At 34.6% G+C, this 25,898-nt stretch overlaps 1 protein-coding gene across 4 annotated transcripts in view; it reads right to left on the bottom strand.

Moving 5' to 3' along the window:
• Window positions 1-2,493: 2,493 nt before the first annotated feature.
• The window catches only part of SCAF11 (SR-related CTD associated factor 11), a 94,316-nt gene continuing 70,911 nt past the window's right edge, over window positions 2,494-25,898 (bottom strand). For 3 of the 4 annotated variants that reach the window (XM_020973689.2, XM_078156458.1, XM_020973687.2), the window contains exons 7-15: window positions 18,361-18,419; window positions 18,151-18,257; window positions 17,069-17,170; window positions 12,812-12,918; window positions 9,083-11,788; window positions 7,677-8,023; window positions 6,344-6,562; window positions 5,918-6,037; window positions 2,494-5,616 (exon numbers count right to left, since the gene is read on the bottom strand). In XM_020973689.2, the coding sequence (XP_020829348.1) occupies window positions 5,470-5,616; window positions 5,918-6,037; window positions 6,344-6,562; window positions 7,677-8,023; window positions 9,083-11,788; window positions 12,812-12,918; window positions 17,069-17,170; window positions 18,151-18,257; window positions 18,361-18,419 (3,914 nt within the window). In that variant the 3' untranslated portion in view covers window positions 2,494-5,469. The remainder of the gene's footprint in view (window positions 5,617-5,917; window positions 6,038-6,343; window positions 6,563-7,676; window positions 8,024-9,082; window positions 11,789-12,811; window positions 12,919-17,068; window positions 17,171-18,150; window positions 18,258-18,360; window positions 18,420-25,898) is intronic. The other variant, XM_020973688.2, reaches the window with a different exon arrangement.

The following is a 25,898-nucleotide window of genomic DNA, read 5'->3' as shown; positions in this document are numbered from 1 at the left end:
CCATCTCTTAGAATTCCTAGCTTCCTTCAAACTGTAGCTTATGTATCCTATCTTACAAGGAGCCTTTTTTTTGAACATCCCAGATGCTAGTTAATGCTCTCTCCCTCCTCAAATTATCTACTAATCTGATGACAGGTATATATTCCTCACTACCCCCTACTCCTCAAGTAAAATATAAGCTCCTTGAAGGAAGCCCACTAGACTCTCAGTAAGGTGTCTGTTGTACAGGATTAGATTATTTGCATTAAGGTACAGAATGGGTGAATCTTCAAAAGCATCTGATCTTTTAAGTGTTATTCTGAGAGAAGGCAAGAAGCCTTTAACTACTAGTCCAGGAAACAGGACAAATCAAGTTTACAATGTGAGCCATGAAAACTACTGAACAGAACACAAAGGACTGAGAATGTGAATTATAGCAAGATGGAAGGCAAGCAAGGAGAGTCTTGCAATCAATCACATATTTGCATCAATATCACACAAAATTTGTGGCCTCCTAGATTGAAGAAGGGCAGCTAGGTGGCACCATGGATAGAGTGCTGGGCCTGGAGTCGGGAAGATATGAGTACAAATCTGGCCTCATACACTTATAGGCTGTGTGATCCTGGGCAAGTCACTTAATCTTGTTTGCCTCAGTTTGCACATTTGTAAAAATGAGCTGGAGCCAAGCCACTCCAGGATCTTTGCCAGGAAAACTCCAAAAGGGGTCACCAAAGAATCGGAAATGACTGAAAAATAACTAAATAAGATTAAAATAATAATACCTCTTTACTTTCATGTTATCAGCATGGAAGAAGTATTGGAAGAAATATTTCAAGGAAGAAACAAAAAAAGAAGCAGAATTGTAGATGCAGAGTCTGTGAATGTGACACAAAGAGAAAGAAGGAAAAAAAACAGGAACAGTTACAGTTAAAGCTTTTGCCCTAGGGGAAAAAAATTATCTGGAGCCTGGCAGATATGATCAGGAAAGGGAAAACAAACGGTCTGCATATATGTCAAACCTAATATAAGAAGCAGTAAATACAGCCTAAGAATAATCCTGAGAGGCCTCAGAAAGACAAAATGCAGTTCTTACAAACACCAGTGTGACTTCATTAAAAATGGACAATACCAGACTGCCTTATTGTTTTTTGAACAGGAATGTCCCAGAGTGGCAACACACAAACCTCTGAAGAACTAAAGGTCTGAGTCACCCAAAGGGCAACAAAGAAGCACATGGTGAACATGAGTCAATTCTAAAATGAAGGCATGATAAGCCAAAAATGGAGTATACCTTAGAAAAACCATAATTTTTTTTCTCCTTGAGCCTTGAAAACCTGATACTGTCCTGAATGGACTACTTCAATAGCCTCTTAACTGATCTTTCCTCTCCAATCCATTCTCTGCACAGATACCAAATTGATTATCCTAAAGTACAAATCTGACTGTATTACTCACTTGATGAAGAGGCTTCAGTGGATTTCCACTGTAGGATATTTGTGTTAGGAAATTTTAAAAATTTCCCCTACCACCCAAAATTACTTTTTATTCATTTTGTGAACATGCTGTATCCTCCCAATAGAGTGTTGTTTCTTGAGGGACTGTCTCTTTTCTATCTCAATTTTTAGCATCTAGCACATGCTGCAAGATACATAATAAATACTTCTTGATTTCCTGATAAAGATATGAGTTATGTAGATACAGACCTCGTTGAAGGAATGGTCCCCAAAGTAAGACCAACCTCAACTAACCAACAGATGTCAGCTTGAATGCACTAACGGAGTGTCCTAGGATTCTGTCCATGGTATTCTGCAGCTCAACATTTTAAATAATGAATTGACTGAATCTGGTGAAGGTACACTTGTCAAATGTCCTGGGAGGGATAGCTAATACAATGAATAATGGATAGATATAAAAAAAATCTTGACAGGTCACAATAATGGACTACATTTAATAGGGATAAATATAAAATTGTAATATGAAATTATAATCTTCTGTTCACAAACTTGAGGATGAAACAGGTAAGGCTAAATAATAGTTAATAAAATCTGGAGGTTTTTGTGGACTGAAAGCTCAGTGAGCCAAGAGTGTGATATGAATTGCAACCAAAAAAGCTAATGTTCTCCACTGAGGCACTAAAATGCTTCAATCAGAAGTATTTCTAATGAAGGCTTTCTCAGGACATACTGGCAGTACATGTAATCAGTCAGAGTGCAATATTTTAGAAAGACACTTACATGTTAAAGTGTACCAAAGACGATTACTATGAACTACTACCCATTTTTTAAAATAATTATAAATTAAGCATCTGGTTTATTATGTAAAGTGCTAAAGTAGTAAGAATTAAAATCAGAGGTTGATATACAAAACACATGTATTTAGAATGATAATCTTGTTTACCCTGGGTGTTACATGTAAGCTTGACCTTAACTGTAGTACCAATGCATTAAATACATTATCCCACGTATAAAAAGATACGGTTTACTAAACTGAGACAATAAAATATTAAAGACGGCATTTATTTTAGTCAAAAGAATTTATTAGAAAATATTATACACTACATAATTTGTTTACGATAGTACTGTTTTAGTAGGCAGCACTCGAGCCATATGCTACAAACAACTTAACAGAGACCCTGGGGCAGCCACTGTGATCCCGACAAGACATTCGAGCAGTAGGCACAGTGATCATTTCAAACAGTGTAAGGGGACAACCCAGTAATTAGCAGAAAGGTACACAATACTTTTATAATTCCAAGAATTAATGGTTACTATATCTTTAGTTTCTAAAAATAATTTTCTTCAAAATCTTGGGAACCTTTTGGCCCAGAACACTTGTTAATAAACACCATAACATTTTGTTGTATTTAGACCAAAATTATAAAGTTGAAGTCATAATACCAAAAGGAATCAGGAACTAATGGTGATGGGGAATACACATCAGATATGTGCAAAGTAAATTTAAATTTCTGGGAAAATAAAGGACATATAAGGCAATAGATTTTGTTAAAAATATACATCATGCATTTTCTGATAAATTCTTAAATATTTCCAAGAAAACAAGAAAAAGCTTACTCACTGCTTTCTAATTTATAAGACATTCTTAATTAGGAATTACAGACACAGCAGAGCTCCAATGTAACCACTGCCCCAACTAGAGAATGGCAGCTATCCTTATTGCTTCTCAGCAGGGTACAAAACAAAACAAAACAAAACAAAACAAAAACCCTCCTACCCTAAACCTAAATTTTATATCCTTACCATACCTGCCCTTCTGTTAAGCCCTTTTACAGGTTTCCAAGAGTCATCTGGCAAAGAGACTCAAATATATAAAGCAAGAGAGAGGGAAAATGTTATAGAAACAACTCCAAAAACTCCTCGAAGGAAAATGCAGGAAAATACGCACAGCGTGTGATTTAATCAGCATAGGCATAGCAATTTGCTACAAATTTCTTCAAAGTGCTAACCAGTTTTAGTTCAAAATAGATTGAAAGTTCACACAACTGCTGCCACAGGTCAAAACTCAACTGGGGGAGAAAGACGGTATTGTGGAAATCTTAAGACATGGTTTGAATGTGCTTTAGGGAAGGGAAAAAAAAATCAATATCAAACTCCACATCCTATTACACTTCAGTTATGATGAGCTTTTAGACAAACAAACAAAAAAATCAGAAGAATGACAAAACAAAGATATCCAAAAAAACAATGCAAAGGTCATTATTTTTCAATGCCTCAGGATTTTCCTATTAAAATCTGACAAGGGTGGCGTAGCATTAATTAGATCCTACATTTCAAATAACCGTGCCTACCAAAGCCTACCAGGCACATACTATATACCTAAAATTGAAGAAATGGAAAATCTTTACTCTAAGACAGCAAAATAATAAATCATATTGCTCAAGCTGAAGAATTTAGCAAATGAAAGGGTCGAATTAAACTCAACGAAATATCATCTTGCCTTAGAATATAGGACTGTTTGTATAAATACCATTTATAACGTGTTTGATTTCTATCCAAAGCTGCTCTTGGCTGGAAGTGGAGGGAAATTTTGTACTGTACTAGCATCATCCTTTAAAGAAAGGAAAGAAAACTTGTCTTTTAAGCCAGTATTTTCAAATCAGAAGGTTTTATACCATTTTCTAAAATAATAGGTCTATAGTCCCAAAAAACATTATTAAAACTGTACTATTCTCTTCCCTTACCACAAAACAAAGTTTCATGCCTAGGACTTTACAATATGTCTAAGTATTTCACTCACTGTGAAACACTAAAAAATTCCACAAGAATGACAATAATACCATTTCTTGACCTGTGTAAACCAAGCTACCAAAAAGTAAATTTATATTACACCCTATTTCCAAGTAAAAGGTCAACATAAAAGTCCTACACATAACTATATATCTCAGGTGGCATAATCTGCTGCTTCTGGCCAGTAGAGGATGTGAATAAAGAGTGCACGATTTCTAAAGTGTTCTCTGGATTGTCCTTCCAAGTACAGTCAGAGACAATGGACTGCTAAAATTTTAGCAATCACAAAATAGTTATGCTATTTCATACTAATAACCCAAAAGTGATGGGGGTAAGGGAGAGGACAAAATAAAAACAAGCAGCAAAATCTTTATTTGGTGTTCAACAGTATCCCAAAAGTTGTGGATCTGAATAGTACTACTGTTGTCTATGATTTTTCTATCTAAACATTTTCTCTGTTTTGACAGTCATGTGCTTTTTAAAAATATATATGTATATGTGTGTATATACACACACACACACACACACACACACAAACACACACACAATGAATCCAGCAACCAGTCCTTCTAATTCAGGGGTGGGGAACCTGCAGCCTTGGGGCATATGTGGCCCTCTAGGTCCTCAAGTGAGGCCCTGTGACTGAATCCAAACTTCACACAACAAATCCCCTTAATAAAAGTATTTGTTCTGTAAACTTGGACTCAGCAAAAAGGCTGTACCCAAGGACCTAGTAGGCCACATGTAGCCTCAAGACCACAGGATCCCTACCCCTAGTCTAGTTAATATTAGAAATATTACCCATGGCAATACATTATTTTAATTTTTACCACAATTAAAGGGAGATAGACATAAGGAAGAAAATCCTACCTTAAAATATTTAGGCTTATAGCCTACATGTACACACCTCTTCCAAAACCAATGCACTTATTTCTAATTTATGCACTCCACTGTTCAAGTCAAAATGCTGTACATCTTCCAGTATCCACACTATAGCGCCTTCCTAATTAAAATACATTCTCCTTCAAACCTTTCACTTTCCTTTCAATTTGTTTTTCAAAAAAGAAATAAAGAAGTTGCAGTGCAGAACTCTATTCATTTAGAACAAACCATTATATCCTACATTGAAAAATTTTTTTTTATCAAACCAAATTTCAATCACAGTTGTGTATAATTTTCAGTTAATGGTACATGTTGAAATTGCACTTTGCAGATAATCTTGATAGTGTTCTTAGCATTTGCTATTTCACCCTATTTTTTTTTCAGTCGAAGCAGGTTCTTCTGGGTTTTTCTTTTGGCTCCCCTTCCGCGAATGTTTGTATTTGTCTACATAGGCTTTAACCAGATTTGCCACTTTAGCAGAATTCACTTCTCCACTCTTACTATGACAAACCTACAGCAGGAGTGAGGGGAGGGGGAAAAGATTTTTATTTGTAAAAGGCAATTAACACTAACCTTTGACCTGAACACCTAGAGCCAACCAAGCTTACTGAATGAAAAATAGAAGGTTTCATGAAAAATAAATGACTCCAAAGTATTATACTTTATAATTTAACTATAATGCCCCATATTTATCTGGAAAATTAGCTACAAAAAGGATCTGGCAGATTTTAATACTTGTTTAAATTATATTTATTAAACTACAGATGGCTCAATCTTCTATCACATAGAACTACAACAAGGGTATAACTTACTTTATCTACTGCCTTCCGTACAATCTCTTTATATTCTTCCTTGGTAATATCTTTATTTTGGTAAAATGGCTTAATGGCCAATTTTACCTCCTGTGCTGCTTTTTCTTGAATTTGCAATTTCTAATAAGAGAAAAAAAAATAACTGGTTCAATTATATATTGCCAACATCACACTTTTAAAAATATATCTCAAAACACAGCAAATTTACAATATTAAAAGTTCTCCTTAAAAATTAGTTTTAACAAATATAATGTTTCTATAGGTTCTAAAAAAGCATTAATATTTGCTCATTTTTATTAAGCACTAAAATAACTATCATGTACAAAATAACTTTGAAAGTTCAAGGATAGGAAATTGACATAATTTAACCTTTACGTTTTTAGCATCATAGAATTAAATATGTGTAGCTCTCAACTTGGAACTTGCCTTGTCTGTCTTCGAGCTATCTGCGCTGGCTTCCACTGTAACACTTACTTTGCTTTCTGCCAATTTTACAGCAGCATTAGGAGCTTTGCTGTGACTTGACGATGAAGCATTACCAGAACTTGGTCCCTGAAATGGTCCCATATTTCCAGGGGTTGCTATTGGAGTAGGCAAACCTGGTGTACTCGTGTTATTACCTACATGAGAAGCACTAGGAATACCCTGTTTTAAAGAGTTAACAGTAGTTAATGAATTATTCTTCATGTATTTGACACTTTAAAACTTAAGTTATATAAACATCAACAATATACTATGTGAAACATATTTAATTTTGGAGTTTCATAGAACTTAGAAAATATGTGTTTGAGGACATTTTATTACTGTATGTAGGACTTCCTGAAGACAAATAAGTAACTTTCTGAAACTAGCTCACAACAATACTTTACATTTAAAATATCAAAATTATTTTAAAGATGTACCTGCATTGTAGTTTCGTGACAACACTACAACAACTTCGTAAGTTTAAACAATAGTCCCTTTCAAGCTAAGACCTTTCAAGAAAATTAACTTATCACATCTATAAGTGAAAATGCCCCCCCCCTTTTTTTTAATGATGAAGCAAACAAGCCATCAAGGTCAAATGAATTCAGTAGTCATGAAGATAAAAAAAATCCAATACATTCTGAAACATCAAATCCTCTGTTCTTCTCACTAAACCATGCTGAATTATTGCCAGATTTCTAAAATTTCTAGGATGCAGATATAACACTGACTTTTTATATCATAACACAGTATGAACTATTTAATTCTGTACACTTCTGTAGAAGCAGCTGCATGAAAACAACAAAAGAGTACTTATTACTATCCATGCAAACCTTTACACAGGACAATAACTGCAAATTTCTTTTCACCTTCCCCCTTGTTTCTATGTGAATATGAAGGACAGACATTAATGGGTAATGAACATATTTTCCTATAGTTTGTCCGAACAAGACAACACAAGCTTCATCACATTATTTCATCATCAAATGTTTCCTCAATGTGGAGACAATATTAGAATAAAATATAGAGAATTTAGCTTTCAACTTGATTGCAATTTTTATCAAAATAATTATTATTTTAAAATGTGATTATCAGAAATCTGTGTGAATAGATTTAAATTTTGGAGTTCATCAATTCATTTTTATATCAAATATTGGGGGAGAGAGGATGGTTGGGATTAATCAGAATAATTTTTTGTATGTCAAGAAGCTCCTTCTTTGACATCTGACACTATTAGCTAAATTTTGTTTCAAAGTAACTATGCTGATTAAATCTTAGCTGCTAAAAAACATACCTGTGATTGCTTTCCATCTGTCTGTGAAGCAATGTAGTTGACTTGTTGGGATGGCGGGGGAGGGGGTGGTGGTGGTGGTAATCCCTGAGACACATTGGTAGGAGCAGCTACCTGCATGAGAGGCACTCCTGTATGGAGATGCATGGGTAGCTGAGGATGAATGTTAAATGGATTACGTTGGATGTTCATCAAGGGAGCATGAACACCCACTGGATATGGGAAGATGTTCATAGTTTGATGCTGTGCATTCATCTGTTGTTGCATTACATTCATTTGTTGCGGCATCATAGTTATAGGAAGCTGAGTACCATCACCTTGTTGGTTTGTTTGGTCTTTGAGGTTTTGATCTATCAAAAAAAAAAATTTCCCTTTAAAAAATGTCATAAATACATTTTGTTCCACAGATGTATCCCAACACACATACAGTTCCCCCTACCATCACCAAGTACACTCCCAGAAAAAAAGTCACAATAAAGCCTCCCAATTATTTGCAACTGAAAAAATTCAAAATTACAACTTCCTTTAGATAATAAAGAACCATTAAATATTACATTCTAATCTCACTTCAAAAAAATTAATCAGGAATCTATTAAAACTGTTAAAGAAATCTAAAGTTTGGTCAATACTATGACCAATAACAACAAAACTCCTACTAATATTTGTAATTTCTGGTACAAGATGATTTTCTGATGCCACTTAACAAAAACAATGTTAAGAAACAGTGGTAGTGGCCCATAAATGCCAGATAAGAATCCAACAAATTTATTTATTAGTCAATGGAAACATAAGATTTTATTAGGTTTTAGATTAGAATTCAATATGGTCAATTCTGATTTTAGCTTAGTGTTTTTCTCACCACATTTCTCACACAAAATTAAAAAACGAATGTTTACCATAGGTTCTTAAGGGGAGAGATGATTTCACATTTGACTGGCATTTAATAAATGCTCATTAATTGAATGATTTCAAAACAGAGAAAATATTTTCAACAAATGTCAGCTTGAATATAAGCTACAATCAGAAATATTTTTAGTACACCCATCTGAATAACATACTGTTTAATGAATTTTAGAAAGTGCTCAAATTCCTGTTGCTTTACATGACAAATTCTGTAAGAATAAGAATTTGGTATCAAGTTTTGTTGTGCTGATATTGCTTGAATTAAGTAGGCTTTTGAGAAGGCCTGGAAAACATTCTGTTAATCAGAAATTTTAAAAAATAGAACTTGACCTTTATATTACAGTTTAAGTGTTTCCTAAACTATAAATGATGCTCTACTTTAGTCCATTCTCATAAATAATTGTGTAGGAGGAAGAGTAATGATGGTAGATCAAATTTTTAACAATCACCTTCTTTTAAAAATTAACAAATTAGTGAACAAAAAAGAAAGTAATAAAATAAATTACCTTGGTCAGGTGTTTCCTCTTCTTGCCTCATCCATCCAGACTGTGGGCCTGAAGAATTCCTCCCTCTTCTTGAATAGTAATTCTGTACATCAGCTGGCAGAGTCTTTCTTACAGCCCAACTAGATGCAGAAGTCCACCCTGATCTATCAGCAGGGGTATCAAATGAAAATTCCTGCTCACTTTTACGCCTGTAAGGTTGCTGTTCAATGAACTTTGATGACTCATTCCCTGAACTATTTGAATTCCCTGAGAGGGGTTTTCTGTTTTGCCATCTATTTTCATTTTGTTCAACATGTCCAAAACCTGCTCTGAAGGTGCCTCTCCCCCGGTTGCCTCTGCCCCGGCTGGACATCCAACCGGTACCAAAGTTTTTATTCCAAGATTTCCCTACATTATCATGTCTATTTTCTTCCCAATGAGAATCTTTAAATTTCTCAGTATTCCTAGTTCTCGGGTCAGGACCTGAATTTATTCTTTCCATTATCCAATCTGGACAGTCATTTCTATGTTTGTCAGCAGAACCCTGTTCGTCAATACCTGGATTAACCTCATTTTTTTCTTTTTTCAAATTTTCATTCTGTTTGTCTTGTTCATTCTTTCTGTACCTATCATTTCCCCTGAGAAACCTCCAGTTATCATTTGTCCATCTTTCCTTCCACCGAGGAGAGTAACTGTCTCTATCATTTCTACTGAAGGAGGCCTTATTACTTTTTGTTCTAGATCTTGAACATGATCTAGAACGAGATCTGGACCTAGACCACCTTCTGGCCCTCCTTTCCCTAAGACGATCTCTCCTTTGCCCATCTCTACTATTTTCTCTTTCTCTGCTTCGAGACCTAGATTTTTCTCTTGGGGGGGAGTCTTTTGTTCTTGATTGAGATCGTCTGCTCTCTCTTGAAGTGTCTCTCCTAGGAGAGAGGGACTGAGACTTCCTGCCTTCCTCTCTTTTTGGAGACCAAGACTGAGATCGCTTCCTCTCTCTTGCAACATCCCTCTTTGGAGACCGAGACTGAGAGCGAGATCGCCTCCGACCTCTGGTAATTTCCATTTTGGGAGACTGTGAATGAGATTTTCTGCTTTCTTTTCCAGTGTCTTTTTTAGGAGACCGAGACTGAGATCGTTTCCTTTCCCGTACAATGTCTTCACTAGGAGACCATGTTGTAGATGGAGAGTGAAATCTAGACCTTCTAGTTCGAGGTTTTTTAGCCTTATCTACTGAAAATGCAGAATTTTCAGTCTCATGAGTAAGCTGTGCACTCTTTTCACTTATAAGATCAGAATCTTTTATTTTATCTTGAGAATTTTCCTCCAGTTTGGTTTCAATACTGACAGTCAGTTCACTTTCAGATTCATTTTGTTCACTGCAAAATGAGTCACATTCCATAGGTATTGTTTCATTATTATCTTCATTAAAATGTTTGGGGAACTGTTCAGTATTTAAGTTAGACAATTCTGTAGTCCTGTTCTCTTCAGTCAGAAATTCAGACTTCTCTTCTAAAGACTTGTCTAATTTATCACTGTCTGACGGGAGGTTTTCTTTTAATAAATTTTTACTATCTTGAACACTTTTAAAATTTTCTTTATTTGAACAAACTGTTGCACATTCTTCATTTCCAGAGCAATTCAGTTCAACAGATTCTGTATGATCGAGCAATTCAACCTTTGGGCTCTCAGGAGTATGATCTTCTACTGGTAGTGCTTCTTCACACTCAAGGGACTCAGCCTCAGAACTCTCTATACACAGTATTTTTATCTCAGAATCAGTATGGCCAAGACTATTCACTTTGAGATTCTCTCTATATTGCTCTTCATTTACTTTCGATTCTGTACTCTCAAATAACTCATCTCTGAGAGTAGCACTTACCTGGTGTATATCATCCTCAGATTTTGAATGTGCAAACAATTCATTTTGAGGACTTTCTATGGGTGCACTTGCCTTTAACTCAAATTCTAAATGTTCAGGCGTTTTAACTGGAGTTTCTATTGGTTCATCTATTTTCTCTGTAACAGTCTTAGAAAGCTCATTTTCTAAATACAAAATGTCAGCCTCAGTACCCTTGCTCTCAATTTCCTTAATTTCTTCTTCAATTAGCACAGAAGGACCTTGGTTACAGGAATCTGAATATGACTTTTCTACAGTATCTAGTTCTTTTTCACAATTTTTTTCAAATCCTTCACTGTCTGCATATTCAATGAAACTTTCCAAGCCATTAGCAGATTCTTGTTCTATTTCTGTTTGCATAATGATACAAGAGTTGCAACTTCCTGTAGTTGAGATATATTCTTTATCCAATACAGGGAGTGTATCAGACTCTACAACTTCTTCATTTGCTGAATCACTAGAAGATGACTTTTCAGGGAGAGATGATGAACTTCGAAGCTTCTTTTTAACTATAGGTGCCCTTCTAGTTCTTCTCTTAGGCTTTCGTTTTGGGACTGATCTAATCTGCTTCTTTGAATCTGCTGAAGTGGAAACATTTAGAGATGAATTATTGCTACCCGGGGCATCACACTCAGAGTTATTTGAAATCGGTGAATTCTGGGGCTGACTGACAGTTTCAGTTTTCATATTACGAGCAGATCTTCTCCTAGGAGTTGTTTCTGTGGGTTTTCTTCTTGTTCCTCTACTATTTGATGTGCCAGAAGTTTGCTTCTTCTCCTCTCCCCCTTGTGTATGTGCTAGCACATGCTGCTCACAAGATGACCCTAGTAACAAAATTTTAAAAATTATGTGCATACATGTAATAGCATTTATTAGATAATAAATATACCTAACATAATTTACATAAATATTACATAGCAATAGTATTTTTTTAAAGTGAAAGACCTCACTAGTAATCCAAATTAAAATTCAGAAATATATTCTGCAATCTATTTAGTAATACTACTCAAATCACTATCATATTTTAGTCCAAGTGCACAGCTATATATGGAAAACAAATGTTGAGTACAGATCACCAGCTTTATGAGTTATGAAGAAGAGACCATGGGACAACACACAAAAAGTTCCAAGTAATTTACTCAAAAGTAATTATAAGAAGAAATTAATTATGGAGCCCACCACAATTCCAGTTGTATGACCAGTTAAACAATGAAGGCATTCAATATCCTTTGTCAATAAGAAAAGGTAATGGAGGTGGGCTTAAAATTTTGAATTCCAACTTATATTGTTATATTCTTAATGAATTCAATCAGAAAAAGTCTAAAGTCAATCTTTAAATTTCTTCAGAAACAAAATTCACTGTTAAAAAATTCAGTAAGCGATGTTTAAGATTCAATGTAACTTACTACGACTATTTTGTAATCTCTTTCTCTCTCTTTTCCTCCTTCCTTCTTCCCTTCCTTCCTTCCCAGGGTCTCCCTATCTTGCCCAGACTGAAAGTACAGTGCCAACTCACAGGCCAGATTCCACTACTGATCAGCACAGAAGCTTTGAACTTTTCCAATGTGGGTTCATTTGCCTCTCTTTAGGCAGCCTGTTGGGTCCCCACTCCTGGAGACTCATCATATTGGTACTGGACTGAGTGCAGACACCTAACTGGCTTTAGCCCCACTACAATTCAAAATTTGCAAGCTCAAATGATCCATCAATTTCAGCTTCCCCTGTAGCAGGGATTACAGGCATGTGCCACCACACCCAGCTACTTTTTCATAATTTATCTACTTTTCCATGCAACTGAAAGGGAAAAGCTTTTTTTTTAAAAAAATAAAAATATTTTAACATTTTACCAAAATCTTCCAAAGAAATAGTATTCATTGGTAAAATTGTTCCTGGCAACATGGAGGAAACAAGAGGAAGGATTTCAGTTCCAGCCATCCAGGGAATGAAACCAATTCTGAAAAAAATTGAAATACAAACAAACCGATGTTAACATTTCAAAAAATATACCAAAAAGTTTTAAAGTAAAATTTATTCAAATCAAGATAACATATATAATTATTGAAATATAAGTGATTAAAATGCAAGTATATGCCCAATGATAAGTAATCAATAAGATCTGCAGGTTTTTAAAGTTATTTGTCAAAAGGCCACAAATAAATTAACTTTGAAGACTTCTTTTTGTGCTCAGTATATCAAAGAGAGATTAACAGTAATTAATAGTTACAGCAGTTTTTGTTTTTAAAAACATTTAAGTTATAATCAGCTGTACACATTTCCTACAGAGATGTGCAAATGACTTGGTACCAAGCAATATATCCAATATGGCTTCATTCTATGATAGCAATGGCCATGCATGTGTGCTTCTACCGATACTGAACTGATGAAAAATGTTTGCATGAAACTAGATCAAGCTGGTTGCCTCACATTATTTTTTATTTCTCTATCAGCTGAGATTGGATTTAATGGCATGCAAACATGTTTCATTGATCTCTTTTGTTGTGTTTTCATTGGTTTTAAAGACCGGATATTACATCAACAAATAAAGGCAGTCATTCTTCAGGAATATGCTTCAATGACTTAAATTTACTGCAGTGGCTACTGGTATGAGAAAATCAAATGTTTGAAAAATAATTAAAGCCCATAATGAAACTGGTTGAACTGCAGAAACTAAAAAGGAAAGTGTGGTCAAAAACAAAAAACAATACCAAGAACTAACCAAACTACTGTTTTTAAATAGCCTCAAAATCCTCAGAAAATAAGGGAAGACCTTCAGAATGACCTAGTAGCTAGCAAGGTTATTACTGATTACTCTACATTGCAACATAGACATCTTGAAGTTGGAAGAAAAGTGAGAACAGTTTTATTGTTGGGTTTTTTTTAACTGCTTGTAATCAACAAGACAATTTAATAAACTGGAGTTCTAAGAACAAGAAATAGGTAATTGTTACTGATGAAATTCATTCTTCAATTGAGCCTATACTAAAACTGTTCTGTCATCTTCGTCAGACTGTAAAACATCCACACAATAAAATGTTTCTTCAATTTTTTTTTACCTCCAATGTACCTCCAAGTCTTATCCCCATTGAGAGAATGATGAATTCTGATTAAGTATATTTCCGCTGAGAAGAACTGTTTCAGAATTACAGAAATTCTCAAAAGGAGATAATATACTTCAACATGACCCTATACCATGCCACACATCATAAACGGTTAAGAAATTTATCCAAGAGATGGAGATATCTATGCTTCAATGGTTTAACCAGGGTGGGAAACCTGCAGCCTTGAGGCCACATGTGGCCTTCTAGATCTTCAAGTGACGCTCTTTGACTGAATCCAAACTTCACAGAACAAATCCTATTAAGGGGCTATGAGCAAAGCCAGAAATGGAAAAAATGGGACGGTCTGTCTAAAACACACTTGAATATTCCATATGATAAAAGTATGATTTCATGATTAAGAATTAAAGCATGTGTGCTAAAATTTAGTGAACTCAAAGCTAAATCATATAAAACAAGTGATGGGTAAAAAGGGATATATTGTGTATTAAGTTTTCCAAAGTTATAAAAAGTTGTAAGACTTAATATACATTACTTAATTTCATTACTTTACTTTGTCCCAGTTACTTTGCACCCTTCTATAAATGTTTTGTTTAGCTCATACATTCAAACTACTCACTCACAGGTTGACTAGATACTTTAATATTCTTCACATCTTTATGGGACCAACCAAATAATTCACAGTTGTTGACTCCAAACAATCCATTTTGCCTTCTCTCTTTTCTGCTGTATTCTGATGGCTAATTCTGGTCTCCTGATTTAAGACTATGTTTCTTTTAGATACATAGATTTGATATTTGGGAGAATAGAGAAAGGCTCAAAAATCAAATTTCATACAATATTATTTATGTACAAAAATACAAAGTGGCATATAGAATAGAATTTATTTTAAAGAATGTTTTAGCTTCTCTGCTTATTTAAATCTAATTCACACCTTCCATAAATGTGCCAACACTTCTTGCAAGACTGTCATGGTTCTATGCAGTACTATAAGAAAACTGTCAAATAAAACTAGCTCTTGAGCATATTTCAGACATACAATAAAGAAATAATTGACTTGGAGGCCATTAATTTCATTTGCTTTGGCTTTTAATTCAGTTCAACATTACAGAAAATTTAAGTACTATGCTTAGATGCAAAAAGACATGGTTCTTCCCCTTGATTATGCAAGCATGAAAAGAATAAATGATAAAATAAGGACATCAGAGGAAGAAAGAACCAATTTCTCTTTTGTTGTATTTTCATACATGTCATGTCTACTAATTACCAAAGCTCTGTCCTGTGCCCTTTATTCTTTATTCTCTATATTGTCCTGATTGGTGATTTTACCAACTCCCATGGGTCCAATTATGACCTCTGAAAATGACTCTCAGACATATATATTAGACCCTAGTATCTCTTGTGCTCCAGTCTGACCTCACAAACCTCCCACTGGACATTGGAAGTAGATGTCCCAGAGGGACCTCAAACTCAACACATTCAGAAACTTAAAAATGGGTTTTGGGTCTTAAAGGATGGAAAAGTAAAAAACTGTATTCCAAATAAGGAAACATTGTGGAGAAAGGCATAAAAATAAGAGTATAAAGTGTGGTATGGATAGATTAAACATTGCAGACAAAGCTAGATAGAAAGAATAGAATCAGTGGATAAGTTTAAAACTGGGGAATGGCTGAACAAGCTGCTATATGATTATGATGGAATATAGCTGTGGTATAAGAAATGATGAGCTCAATGATTTCAGACTTACCTGAAATAATGAAGAGCAAAATGAGTAGAACCAAGAGAACACTGATTACAATAACAGCAATACAGTTTTAAGAATGACTCTGTCTGGCTGCAGACATATAACACTTACTAGCTGTGTGACCCTGGGCAAGTCACTTCACCCTGCTGCCTAACCAAAAAAAAAAAAAAAAGGCAAAACTTCCCTATTTGGGGGCAGCTAGGTGGTGCAGTGGATAGAGCACCGGCCCTGAAGTCAGGAGTACCTGAGTTCAAATCTGGCCTCAGACCAAAACACTTGACACTTGTTATCTGTGTGACCCTGGGCAAGTGACTTAACCCCAATTGCCTTTAAAAAAAAAAATAAGAGAATGATTCTGAGTGAATAAGTTATTTTGTCTATTATAAATACCCAAATTTATATAAATAGATGTTATCTGCATCCAGAGAAAGAAACGATAAATAAAAGTATTTATAGAATAATTTTACACATATTTATATTTAATGGTAGCCATCTCTAAGGTTGGAGGAGGGTGAGGGGGAAGGAAGAAAAAAAATTTACATGATAATTTTGTTGTATATTTGAAAGGAATAGCAAGTTGTGCACAACAGATTTGCAAGTTTCATATACAATCATCTTTTGTATTGTACTACGTTACAGAAATGTTTGTCTTATTCCATAAATTTAAAAAAAAAAATCAAAAAAATTTTTGGGAAAAAAATATCTTTTCCTCTTTCAATCTTTATGCCACTCTCTTTGACCCTCCTGTGTCACATTTCAATGTGTATAAGTTGTGAGCCTTTTCTTTCCCTTACTACACTGTATAGTCCCTTAGAAGCAGAATTTTTTTTCTTTTATCTTTGTACTTCCAGCACACTCTGCCTAAATAAATGTTGGAACTTGATTTAATAGGAAGGCATTGTAGGTTTTTAGTAATGAAGAGAAAAACTGTATTAAGCAAAATTAGTCTAGAGTTAGTAACTAGAATGGACCAACAAAGGAAGGCTGAATAAACAGAATCTAAAGGTAGAAATGAGTGGTTTAGAGGCTATTGCAGTAGTTATCTATGGATGAATTTCACCACCCAATTTTATGGAACACCAAAAATCTTCTGAAACAAATTACATAGGTGATTAACAATTGTTAATATCATCAAAGAGCTTTTTAAGTAACAAAACTAATTACTGCAGAGCTACCTTGAACAGTAACTGTCCTGAATTTAAAATTACTTGATTTATGTATAACTTTTCAAGAATATACTTAAGTCTTTAATTCCTTGATTCACTGTCAACATTTAATTACTACAGCAAAATTTTTTATTTTACCTTGCAATTCCAGGTAATGTATCAGGGAACCATGACCATTGCAGTTCCTGTCTCTTTTGCCTAATCACTGAATTAATTTCAGTGACTTCTGTTAATCCTGTACTAAAAGACAAATTTTAGACATTCTATCATTATGAAAAACAAAATTAATCTTGCCAAACACTACAGAGTAGGAAAAAAAAATTCTTTTTCACTAAAACATTGCCAAAAAGAAAGGAAACTTTAAAGTAGAATTCATTATACAAAAAATTATTTAAATATTCCATATTAACAGAGTATACATCAATACAATAAAAATTTCTGATAGTTAATGCAAATAATGCAATAAATACAATGTGTGTATTTCCATCCTCCACAAGACAGAGATAGCAAGAACAATTTCTGTAAGCAGACAGTCCTACAGGGAAGTAAAATTGAAAAAAGATATGTAAACCCTCAAGACAATGTCTTTTAAGACTACTCAACTGCTGCTTATCCCCAAATTCAAAAAACGAAAGTTCAAACAGTGATAATTTTACCACAATAATTTTCCAGCTGAAACTAAATAAGGCAAAAGAAGGTATGCAATGGAGTCTATTGTTTATTGTAATGGATATAACACAAACTTTTAAAAGTCACTCAGAATTCTTTGCTTCTTTAACAGTGTCAAAAATCTAAGCAGAAATGCCCTATTTTGACACAGTATTTGAATTGATGCACGCTTATTTACCACTACAAATATAACTAAATGTTTGATCTGACAGAATCCCTACTGATTTGTATTCTTTTATGGATTAGTTTAAAATTAAGCATATAATATACCTTTCATATCACATGGAAAAAAATGCCACATGTAACAATAACCCACATTTTTTGCCATTTCTCGGAATTAAAAAAAAAAGTAATGAGCTCTAGACATGTGTCTTTTATAACTGCATGGCCCACAAATAAAAGTTGCTTCAAGATCAATTTAATTGAAAACAACACATGGCAAAGGGGGAAGCTATATTCTTTTTTAATTGGAAGCCCTAATTTAAATTTATACAAAAACTTGTTTAACATTACTGAAACATCACAGATTATGATCAATGGAAAATACTAACCAGTAACTTCTAAAGGTACAAGAAGATTCTCCAGTGTGATTATCAGAAGAAAATACACTGGAAAAATAATTTCGGAAGCAGTGATTTGGGCAGTTCTGTCTTTGAGGCTAGAAAAGTAAAAAGTTAATATTATAACAGAGTCAAATAATAATATTCATATTAAAATTATTTTATACGCTCAAGAAAAATGTTTCATGTATTTCAACAGACCTTATTTATCTTAATTGATGTAGCTTTCCTTTTCGTTATTTCACTGTTTGAAGTATTTCCTGCATAAAAAACACAATGGGGTTGGTAACCTTTCCTAAATTTTTATTTTAGGACAACAGTGTGGTACTTAAACTAGTTACAAGATGAAAAGTATATATAACTAGGCTAAAATTACAATTCAACATAAGACCTTCTCATCTGTATTAGGTTTCACAGTTTCCAATCTTTGGACTGACTATGAGATAATGGACTAAAGGCACAAGAAAGAAACACATTTTTCAGATACAGATTTGTTTTGTATGGCTAATATCAACACCAAGATAACAGAACAACCATGATAAAACTGAGTATATACTTTAAACATTTTTTAACATTTTTATTTAAAGCTGTGAGTTCCAAATTCTATCCCTCCCTCCCCTACCTTCTCCCTGAGACAGTAAGGAATCAAATACAGATTATACATGTGCAATCATCTAAAACACTTCCATATTAGTCATTTTGTACAAGACTTGAATAAAAGGAAAAAAATGGAAGAAAAAATAGCATGCTTCAGTCTGTGTTTAAACAGTATCAATTCTTTCTCTGGAGGTGGATAATATGCTTCATCATTAGTCCTTTGGGATTGTCCTGTATCATTGTATTGCTGAGAATTGCTAAGTCATTCACAATTCTTCACAGAACAATATTGCTGTTACTGTGTACAACATTCTCCTGGTTCTGCTCATTTCACTATGTATCAGTTCATGTAAGTCTTTCTAGGTTTTTCTGAAATCACCCCACTGCTGTTTCTTATAGCACAATTATATTCTATTACAATCATATACCACAGCTTGTTAGCCAGTCCCCAATTGAGGGGCATCCCTTTGATTTCCAATTCTTGGCCACCACAGAATATAGTTTTTAAAAAACCTGTATAAAAGTCACTGTGTTAGCATTCAAGTCTCTTTTTCTCTTCTTCATGTATAGAAAACATTCATGTTGAGGTTGATCAAGTCTACAATAATGAGTGCTTTTCTTAAATGGAAGAAAACAAAATTTTAATGCAACAGAATTGTATTATTAACATATTAGTTTTTTGGCTCTCCTCACTCTTCCTTCAAAAAAAAAAAAACCTTTTCCTACCACCTATCACGAGTAGGATAATTCATATAATTCCATCATGAATTATTTTTCCAAAAAGGGAAGGTAAGGGTCTAATTTTTATCTGTTACTTTTAGAGATATCACTATACACAATGCTCTTAGATTTTTTGTAACCTACGGACCAGAGTTACTACTTTTCTATTAAAAGATGCTGCCACTAACCCACTACCCTCACATGCACAAGGACAGTCTTATAAACCAACCAGTGACTGCTCAAAATGGGTCACTCTCTATTGCTAGACTTGTATCCTCTTACTGTTAAGATTACATATAATAAAAGAATGTTTGTTCTGCTTGGTTAACAATACAGCTGTGACTACTAAAAGCACTAACTTTGTATCTCTTTAAACTGATCATATATAATAGCAGCTTGACTATCTATTACCCATTCTGCACAGATATATGAGTTTCAGTCATTCTGTCTTGCCCTTTGATGTTAAATAAGGTTTTCAAGTAGTACTGATCAAACTGTTGGAACAACTAGTATAACATCTGTGACCAATCAAATCTCCAAAGGATTACACTATACATTTAAAATTTATCTGGTAAGTCAAGATTCTCAAGGAAATAAAGAAAAGAGGTGGGAACTATACTAACAAGTAGTCATCATTAGAAATATTTGGTACATTAAAAAATAAAAACATTGATCAGTGGAATTCATTAGGTACACAAGACCCAGAAGCAGTAAGTGAAAAGACTCAAATGTCTAAGGTAAAAATTCATTATTCAACAAAAACTGCTGAGAAATTGAAAAGCAGTCTGACAGAAATTAGGTTTTGAACACAGGGAGTTCTTAACCTGGAGAGTATGAAATTTATAAAATATATTTTGACAACTGTACTCTTTTGTAATCCTTTTTTTTTTGCATTTGAATTTAAAAGCAAAAGAGAAAGAGGACATAACACATACAAAAATGTATAGTACTCTTTTTATTGCAGCAAAGAACTGGAAACAAAATGAGTGCCTATCAACTGGAGAATAGGTCAATCAATTATGTTATAACTATAATGGACTATCACTGTGAAGGTGAGAAATGAAAAAGACAGATTCTAAAAAAGCCTAGGAGAACTTCCAGGTGGACTGATACAGAGTGAAATGAGTAGAACCAGAGAACAATTTAAGCAATGGCTAAAACGCTGGAAAGGGAAACAAGTCTGAAAGACTTAAGAACTATAAACAATCATGACTCCAGATGACTAATGCTGAATCATGGTTGTCACCCCTTGGTAAAGTGGTGATTGATAACTCCAAGTACAAAATGATACATTTTCAGACACTTGCATGACAAGTGAAGGCTTCTTTTTTGGAGGAGAAAGAGAAGGACTGGGGAAATAGTGATAGTGTTATTTCTTGTAAAAAAGGAGAAAAGAAAATAGCACCACCTAATCATTTGAAAAAATAAATAGGCTAGCAAAGGGAAGAAGTTCAGAAGGGGACAGAGACAAACAAGAAAGTGCTGGAACTACCATGTTAAATATGAAGTGCAGGAGGGAAAAAAACCAAGCTGAGATTCACAGCGTCACATGCTCTTTTATTGTTCTTCATTGTACTGGTGAACATATTTTTTATGACTGTCAAGTTGATAATAATAAGGAAAATTTGATTTAAAAAATTCAGTTGCAGGTGCCTGGTTTAGGTGTCCTATGGTTGGATAATGACCATTATTTATCATTCTTTAAGGATGGAATTAATAAATACTGATACTCCCCTAAAACGTATCCTGATTTCTCATTTAAATTCCATTTATTCGATAAACATTTATCTAATATCTGTCATGGACACAGCATTAATTTACTTCTTGGTCTAATAGTATGTTATTATAGTGCTATCTTTTTAGTATAATATTGTTTAACTTTCAAGATTCTGTTCTGGATAAAAACAAATAATTTTGTATCCAATAAAGGATGGAATAAGACCCAAGGTTTATTTGAATCTCACTATACTATATTTAATCTACAAGTTGGTCCAAAACTCTTTTCATAAGTGTTTCTTCCATAGTTATAGAAATCACTGACATACAATAAGATGCTAGGTGATTTTCTCAAGATCAGTCTAAAGGTTTTCTAAAGAGGCCCTTCAAAAAGCGTATTCTCTTTGGTGAGCAAAATATATTAAGTCCTTTAAATGTTAGCCTTTTTGTTTCTTATATATAGAATCAGCACTTGAAAAAGCACAATTAAGTACCAGTTTACCAACGAAGTATCAAACCAAGACATGCTGCCGTCAACAATAGCCAAGGTAAAATTCATAGGTGGAATAAAAACTGTTTGGTTATTAGCTCCCCCTGTAACCATCAATATAAATGGCAAAAGGCATAGAGCTGATAAAGAGATATAACTGCTCCATGTGGAATAAAGATTAGCTCTATTCTGTTTGCCAAATTTAGGCCTGATGTCAGCAAAAAATCTCCTAACAATTAGAGCCATCCAAAGAGGGAATGGGCTTTAAGAAGTGGTGGGTTCCTAACTCCTTGGAGGTCTTCAGGAAGAGGTTAGACAATCACTTATATGTTGCGCTTGAGATTCCTTTTGTGTATGTGCTGAAACAGATGGCTGCTAAGAAGCTTCCAATTCTCAAATTCTGTGATTATGTGACAAATGCCAACCCATATGCTTACTTACAAATTTACATACACTTCATATGGAAATCTTCACACACAGCAAGGGTAGCTTCAATAATAATGTTTATTAGGGAATAGGCAGGATTTTACAAGCCATATTCCACAGTGGATCATATCCATAAGTTAACACAACTGGTTGAAAGATATAAAGAATACAAGGGATCCTATGAATGTTATTAGTTGATAATAAGAAGCATTTGATTTGATTGAGCAAAACACTACCTTACAGGCGCTCTTCCGGCAAAATCATTTGAGATTCCTAAAAAGACACTACAACAAAAATGAGCTTATCTGATAACCCTCTAGAAGTTCATAAACATCCTGTGAGACATAAAATGAGGAGACATACGCTCATCAAAGGTTTGTTCAACCCTGTGAACAACATTAGGGATTGAGGAAAGAAAATAAATGCTTATTAATTGAAAAAACCTGTTGATTAGAAATAGATTCCCTGAAAATTAGTGGATCAAACAAATCAGTCTCCATGAAACAAGAAGATTAAATTGAAAACAAAGTAGAAAGGATTTGTCCTGTGAAATTTGGATTCAGTCAAAAGGCTGCACTTCAGGACCTAGAGTGCCACATGTGGCCTCAAGGCCACAGGTTCCCCACCCCTGGACAAGGCTGAGCTCTCCCCAAAGTCCCTCATAAAACTTTAAGTAATACCTCAAAACAAATTCGAGAGCAGCAGAAGCCACAAAAGACTGGGGTGAAAAAAATTTCTAGCCCCCAGAAACTCAGAAGGTCGGCAGGAAAGGATTGTTGTGCCACGGTGAGACTGGAGCACAGTCCAGTTCACACCGCCCACAGCAAACCAACTGAATCATGGCAGCATTGCCAATTTCTGGACCTCTTGCCCCAGAGAGGGTAAGAGGGCCATATAATTGGGATTTCGGGGGTCCCTTTCCTGGCACAGGGGGGTAGGACTCTATTGCATTGCCCATATTTGGATCTAGGTCTCAGTCACAAGGAGAGGAATAGCACCAGAACTTGCAACCTCAGGGGAGCTGGAACCCAGGTCACAGTTCCAGGGCAGAAAAGGGTACTTGTGATCACTCACAGAGCAGAGAACAGGGAAGGAGAATAATAAATACACCTCTCCCTAGATTATGTCACCTTGGAAGAACTGAAAACTTTCAGGTCTCTAGAAGCTTATCTGAAAACAAACTACCTATTACAGAAAGTTACTATGATGCCAGGGAAGATCAAAACACAGAGGAGAGATAATTTAAGAATTACTGGACTACCTAAAAGTCACGTACAAAAAAGAGCCTAGACATCATCTTGCAAGATACTGTTAAGAAAAACTGCCCTAATATTCTAGAACCAGAGGGTAAAATAGAGATTGAAAGAATCCACTTATCACCTCCTGAAAGAAATCCCCAAACGAAAACTCCCAGGAATATTATAGCAAAACTCCAGAACTCCCAGGTCAAGGAGAAAATATTGCACGTAGCCAGAAAGAAACAACTGACATATCATGGAGCTACACTCAGGATTACACAGGACTTTGCAACTGCAACATTAAAGGATCAGAGACCACGGAACATGATATTCTGGAAGGCAAAGGATCTACGACTACAAAAAAGAATGATCTACCCAGCAAAACTGAGTATAATCCTTTGGGAGGAAAAATGGATATTCAATGAAATAGAGGACTTTCAAGCAGTCCTGATGAAAAGCCCAGAGTTGAATAGAAAATTTGACTTTCAAATACAAGACTCAAGAGAAGCATAACAGCAGTTTTGTGATGGCAAAGAACTGGAAATTGAGGGGATGCCAATCAATTAGGGAATGGCTGAACAAGCTGTGGTATATGAATGGAATGGAATGCTATTGTGCTATAAAAATTATGAGCATGTAGACTTCAAAAAAACTTGGAAAGAGTTACACGAACTGATGCAGAGTGAAATGAGCAGAACCAGGAGAACACTGTACACAGTAACAGCCACATTATGGGATAAGTGACTTTGAGAGACTTGCTTCTTCACAGCAACACAAGTATCTAAGACAACTCCAAAAGATTCATGATGGAAATTGCTATCCACACCCAGAGAAAGAAATACAGAGTTTGAATGCAGATGGAAGCATACTATTTGTTCTCCTTTTCCTTTGTTGTTTTGTTTTATTGCTTCATTCTTGTGGCTTCTCCCAATAGTTCTAATTGTTCTTTATATTATGACTAATGGAAAAATATGCTTAACATGAATGTATATGTAGAGCCTCTATTAGATTGTATGCCATCTTGGGGGAAGGGGAGAAAATCTAAAACTCAAAATCTTATGGATTCATTTTGAACAGGTTAGTGAAGAGCTTGACTGTGACAATTGTTAGCAAATCTGTATCTACAGTCTTGTTCTTTTGCAGCTATTAAGAAATAAAAAATAAATGCCTTAGTTAAATGAGAAAAAAAGATCAAGAGAAGCATAAAAAAGCAAAAAGGAAAGAGAAATCACAAGGGATTCAATAAGACTAAACTGTTCATATTCCTGCATGGGAAAATGATCCCTGTAACTCCTAAAAACGTTCTCATTATTAGAGAAGTCAGAAGCGAATGGATATGAGTTGAATACGATGGGATAATTATCTAAAAAAAAATAAAAGGGTAAGAAAGAGAAATGCACTGGGAGAAGTGGAAAGGGAGATATAGAATGGGGTAAATTATCTGACATAAAAGAGGCTGGAAAGAACTTTTATAGTGCAGTGGAATATGGAAAATAGCACGTCAATGTTACTGTCATTGGAACTGGCTCAAAGAGGGAATAATATACACTCAGTTGAACATAGAAATCTGTCTTACCACACAGGAAAGTAGGAGGGGAAGGAGATAAATAAAGTGGGGAGGAGACTGACAGAAGGAAGGGAGGATTGGAGCAGGTAAAAGTTAGAAGCAAAACACTTTTGAGAATAGACAGGGTAAAAGGAGAGAGTAGGATAATCAGAAGAAAGCAGGATAGAGGGAAATATATAGGAATCATAACTATGAAAAAATTTTATAGCAAGTTTCTCTGATTAAAACCTCATTTCTGAAATATACAGAGAACTGAGTCAAATTTATAGAAATAAGAGCCCTTCTCCAACTGATAAATGATCAAAGGATATGAAGAGGTAGTTTTCAGATGAAGTAATCAAAGCTATCTATAGTCATATGAAAAATGCTCTAAATAACTATTCATTAGGGAAATGTTTATTAAAAACAACTCTGAGTTACCACCAAACATCTATCAGATTGCTTAACATGACAAAAAAAGGAAAATAATAAATGTTGGATGGGAAGTGGGAAAATTGAGATATTAATGCTCCGTTAGTGAAGTGCTATACATACTCAAGCATTCTGGAGAGCAATTCAGAACTATGCCCAAAGGGCTATAATAATACATACCCTTTAATCGAGCAGAACCATTACTAGGTTTGTATCCCATAAAGATAAAAACAAAAAGAGAAAGGACCTATATGTACAAAAACATTTATAGCAGCTCTTTTAGTGGTAGTAAGGAACTGAAATTGAGGGGATGTTTATCAATTAGGAAATGGCTGAACAAGTTGCTGTATATGATAATGCTGAAATACTATTGTGCTGGATTGATCTCAGAAAAATCTGGGAAGTTTTACATGAACAGATGCAAATAAAATTAGCAAACCAGGAAAACACTGTAAACAGTAACAGCAATACTGTATGATGATCAACTGTGAATGACTTAGCTATTTCAAAATTCTGAAAGTTATGATGAAAAATGCTATCCATCTCCAGAAAAAAAAGTAATGGAGTCTGAATG

The sequence above is a fragment of the Phascolarctos cinereus genome, unplaced genomic scaffold (genome assembly GCF_003287225.1).
Source record: "Phascolarctos cinereus isolate Bilbo 61053 unplaced genomic scaffold, phaCin_HiC Scaffold_1;HRSCAF=81, whole genome shotgun sequence".
Taxonomy (NCBI): Eukaryota; Metazoa; Chordata; class Mammalia; order Diprotodontia; family Phascolarctidae; genus Phascolarctos; species Phascolarctos cinereus.
Note: the sequence above shows the minus strand (reverse complement) of the source record. Positions and strands in the feature narration are given on the sequence as shown.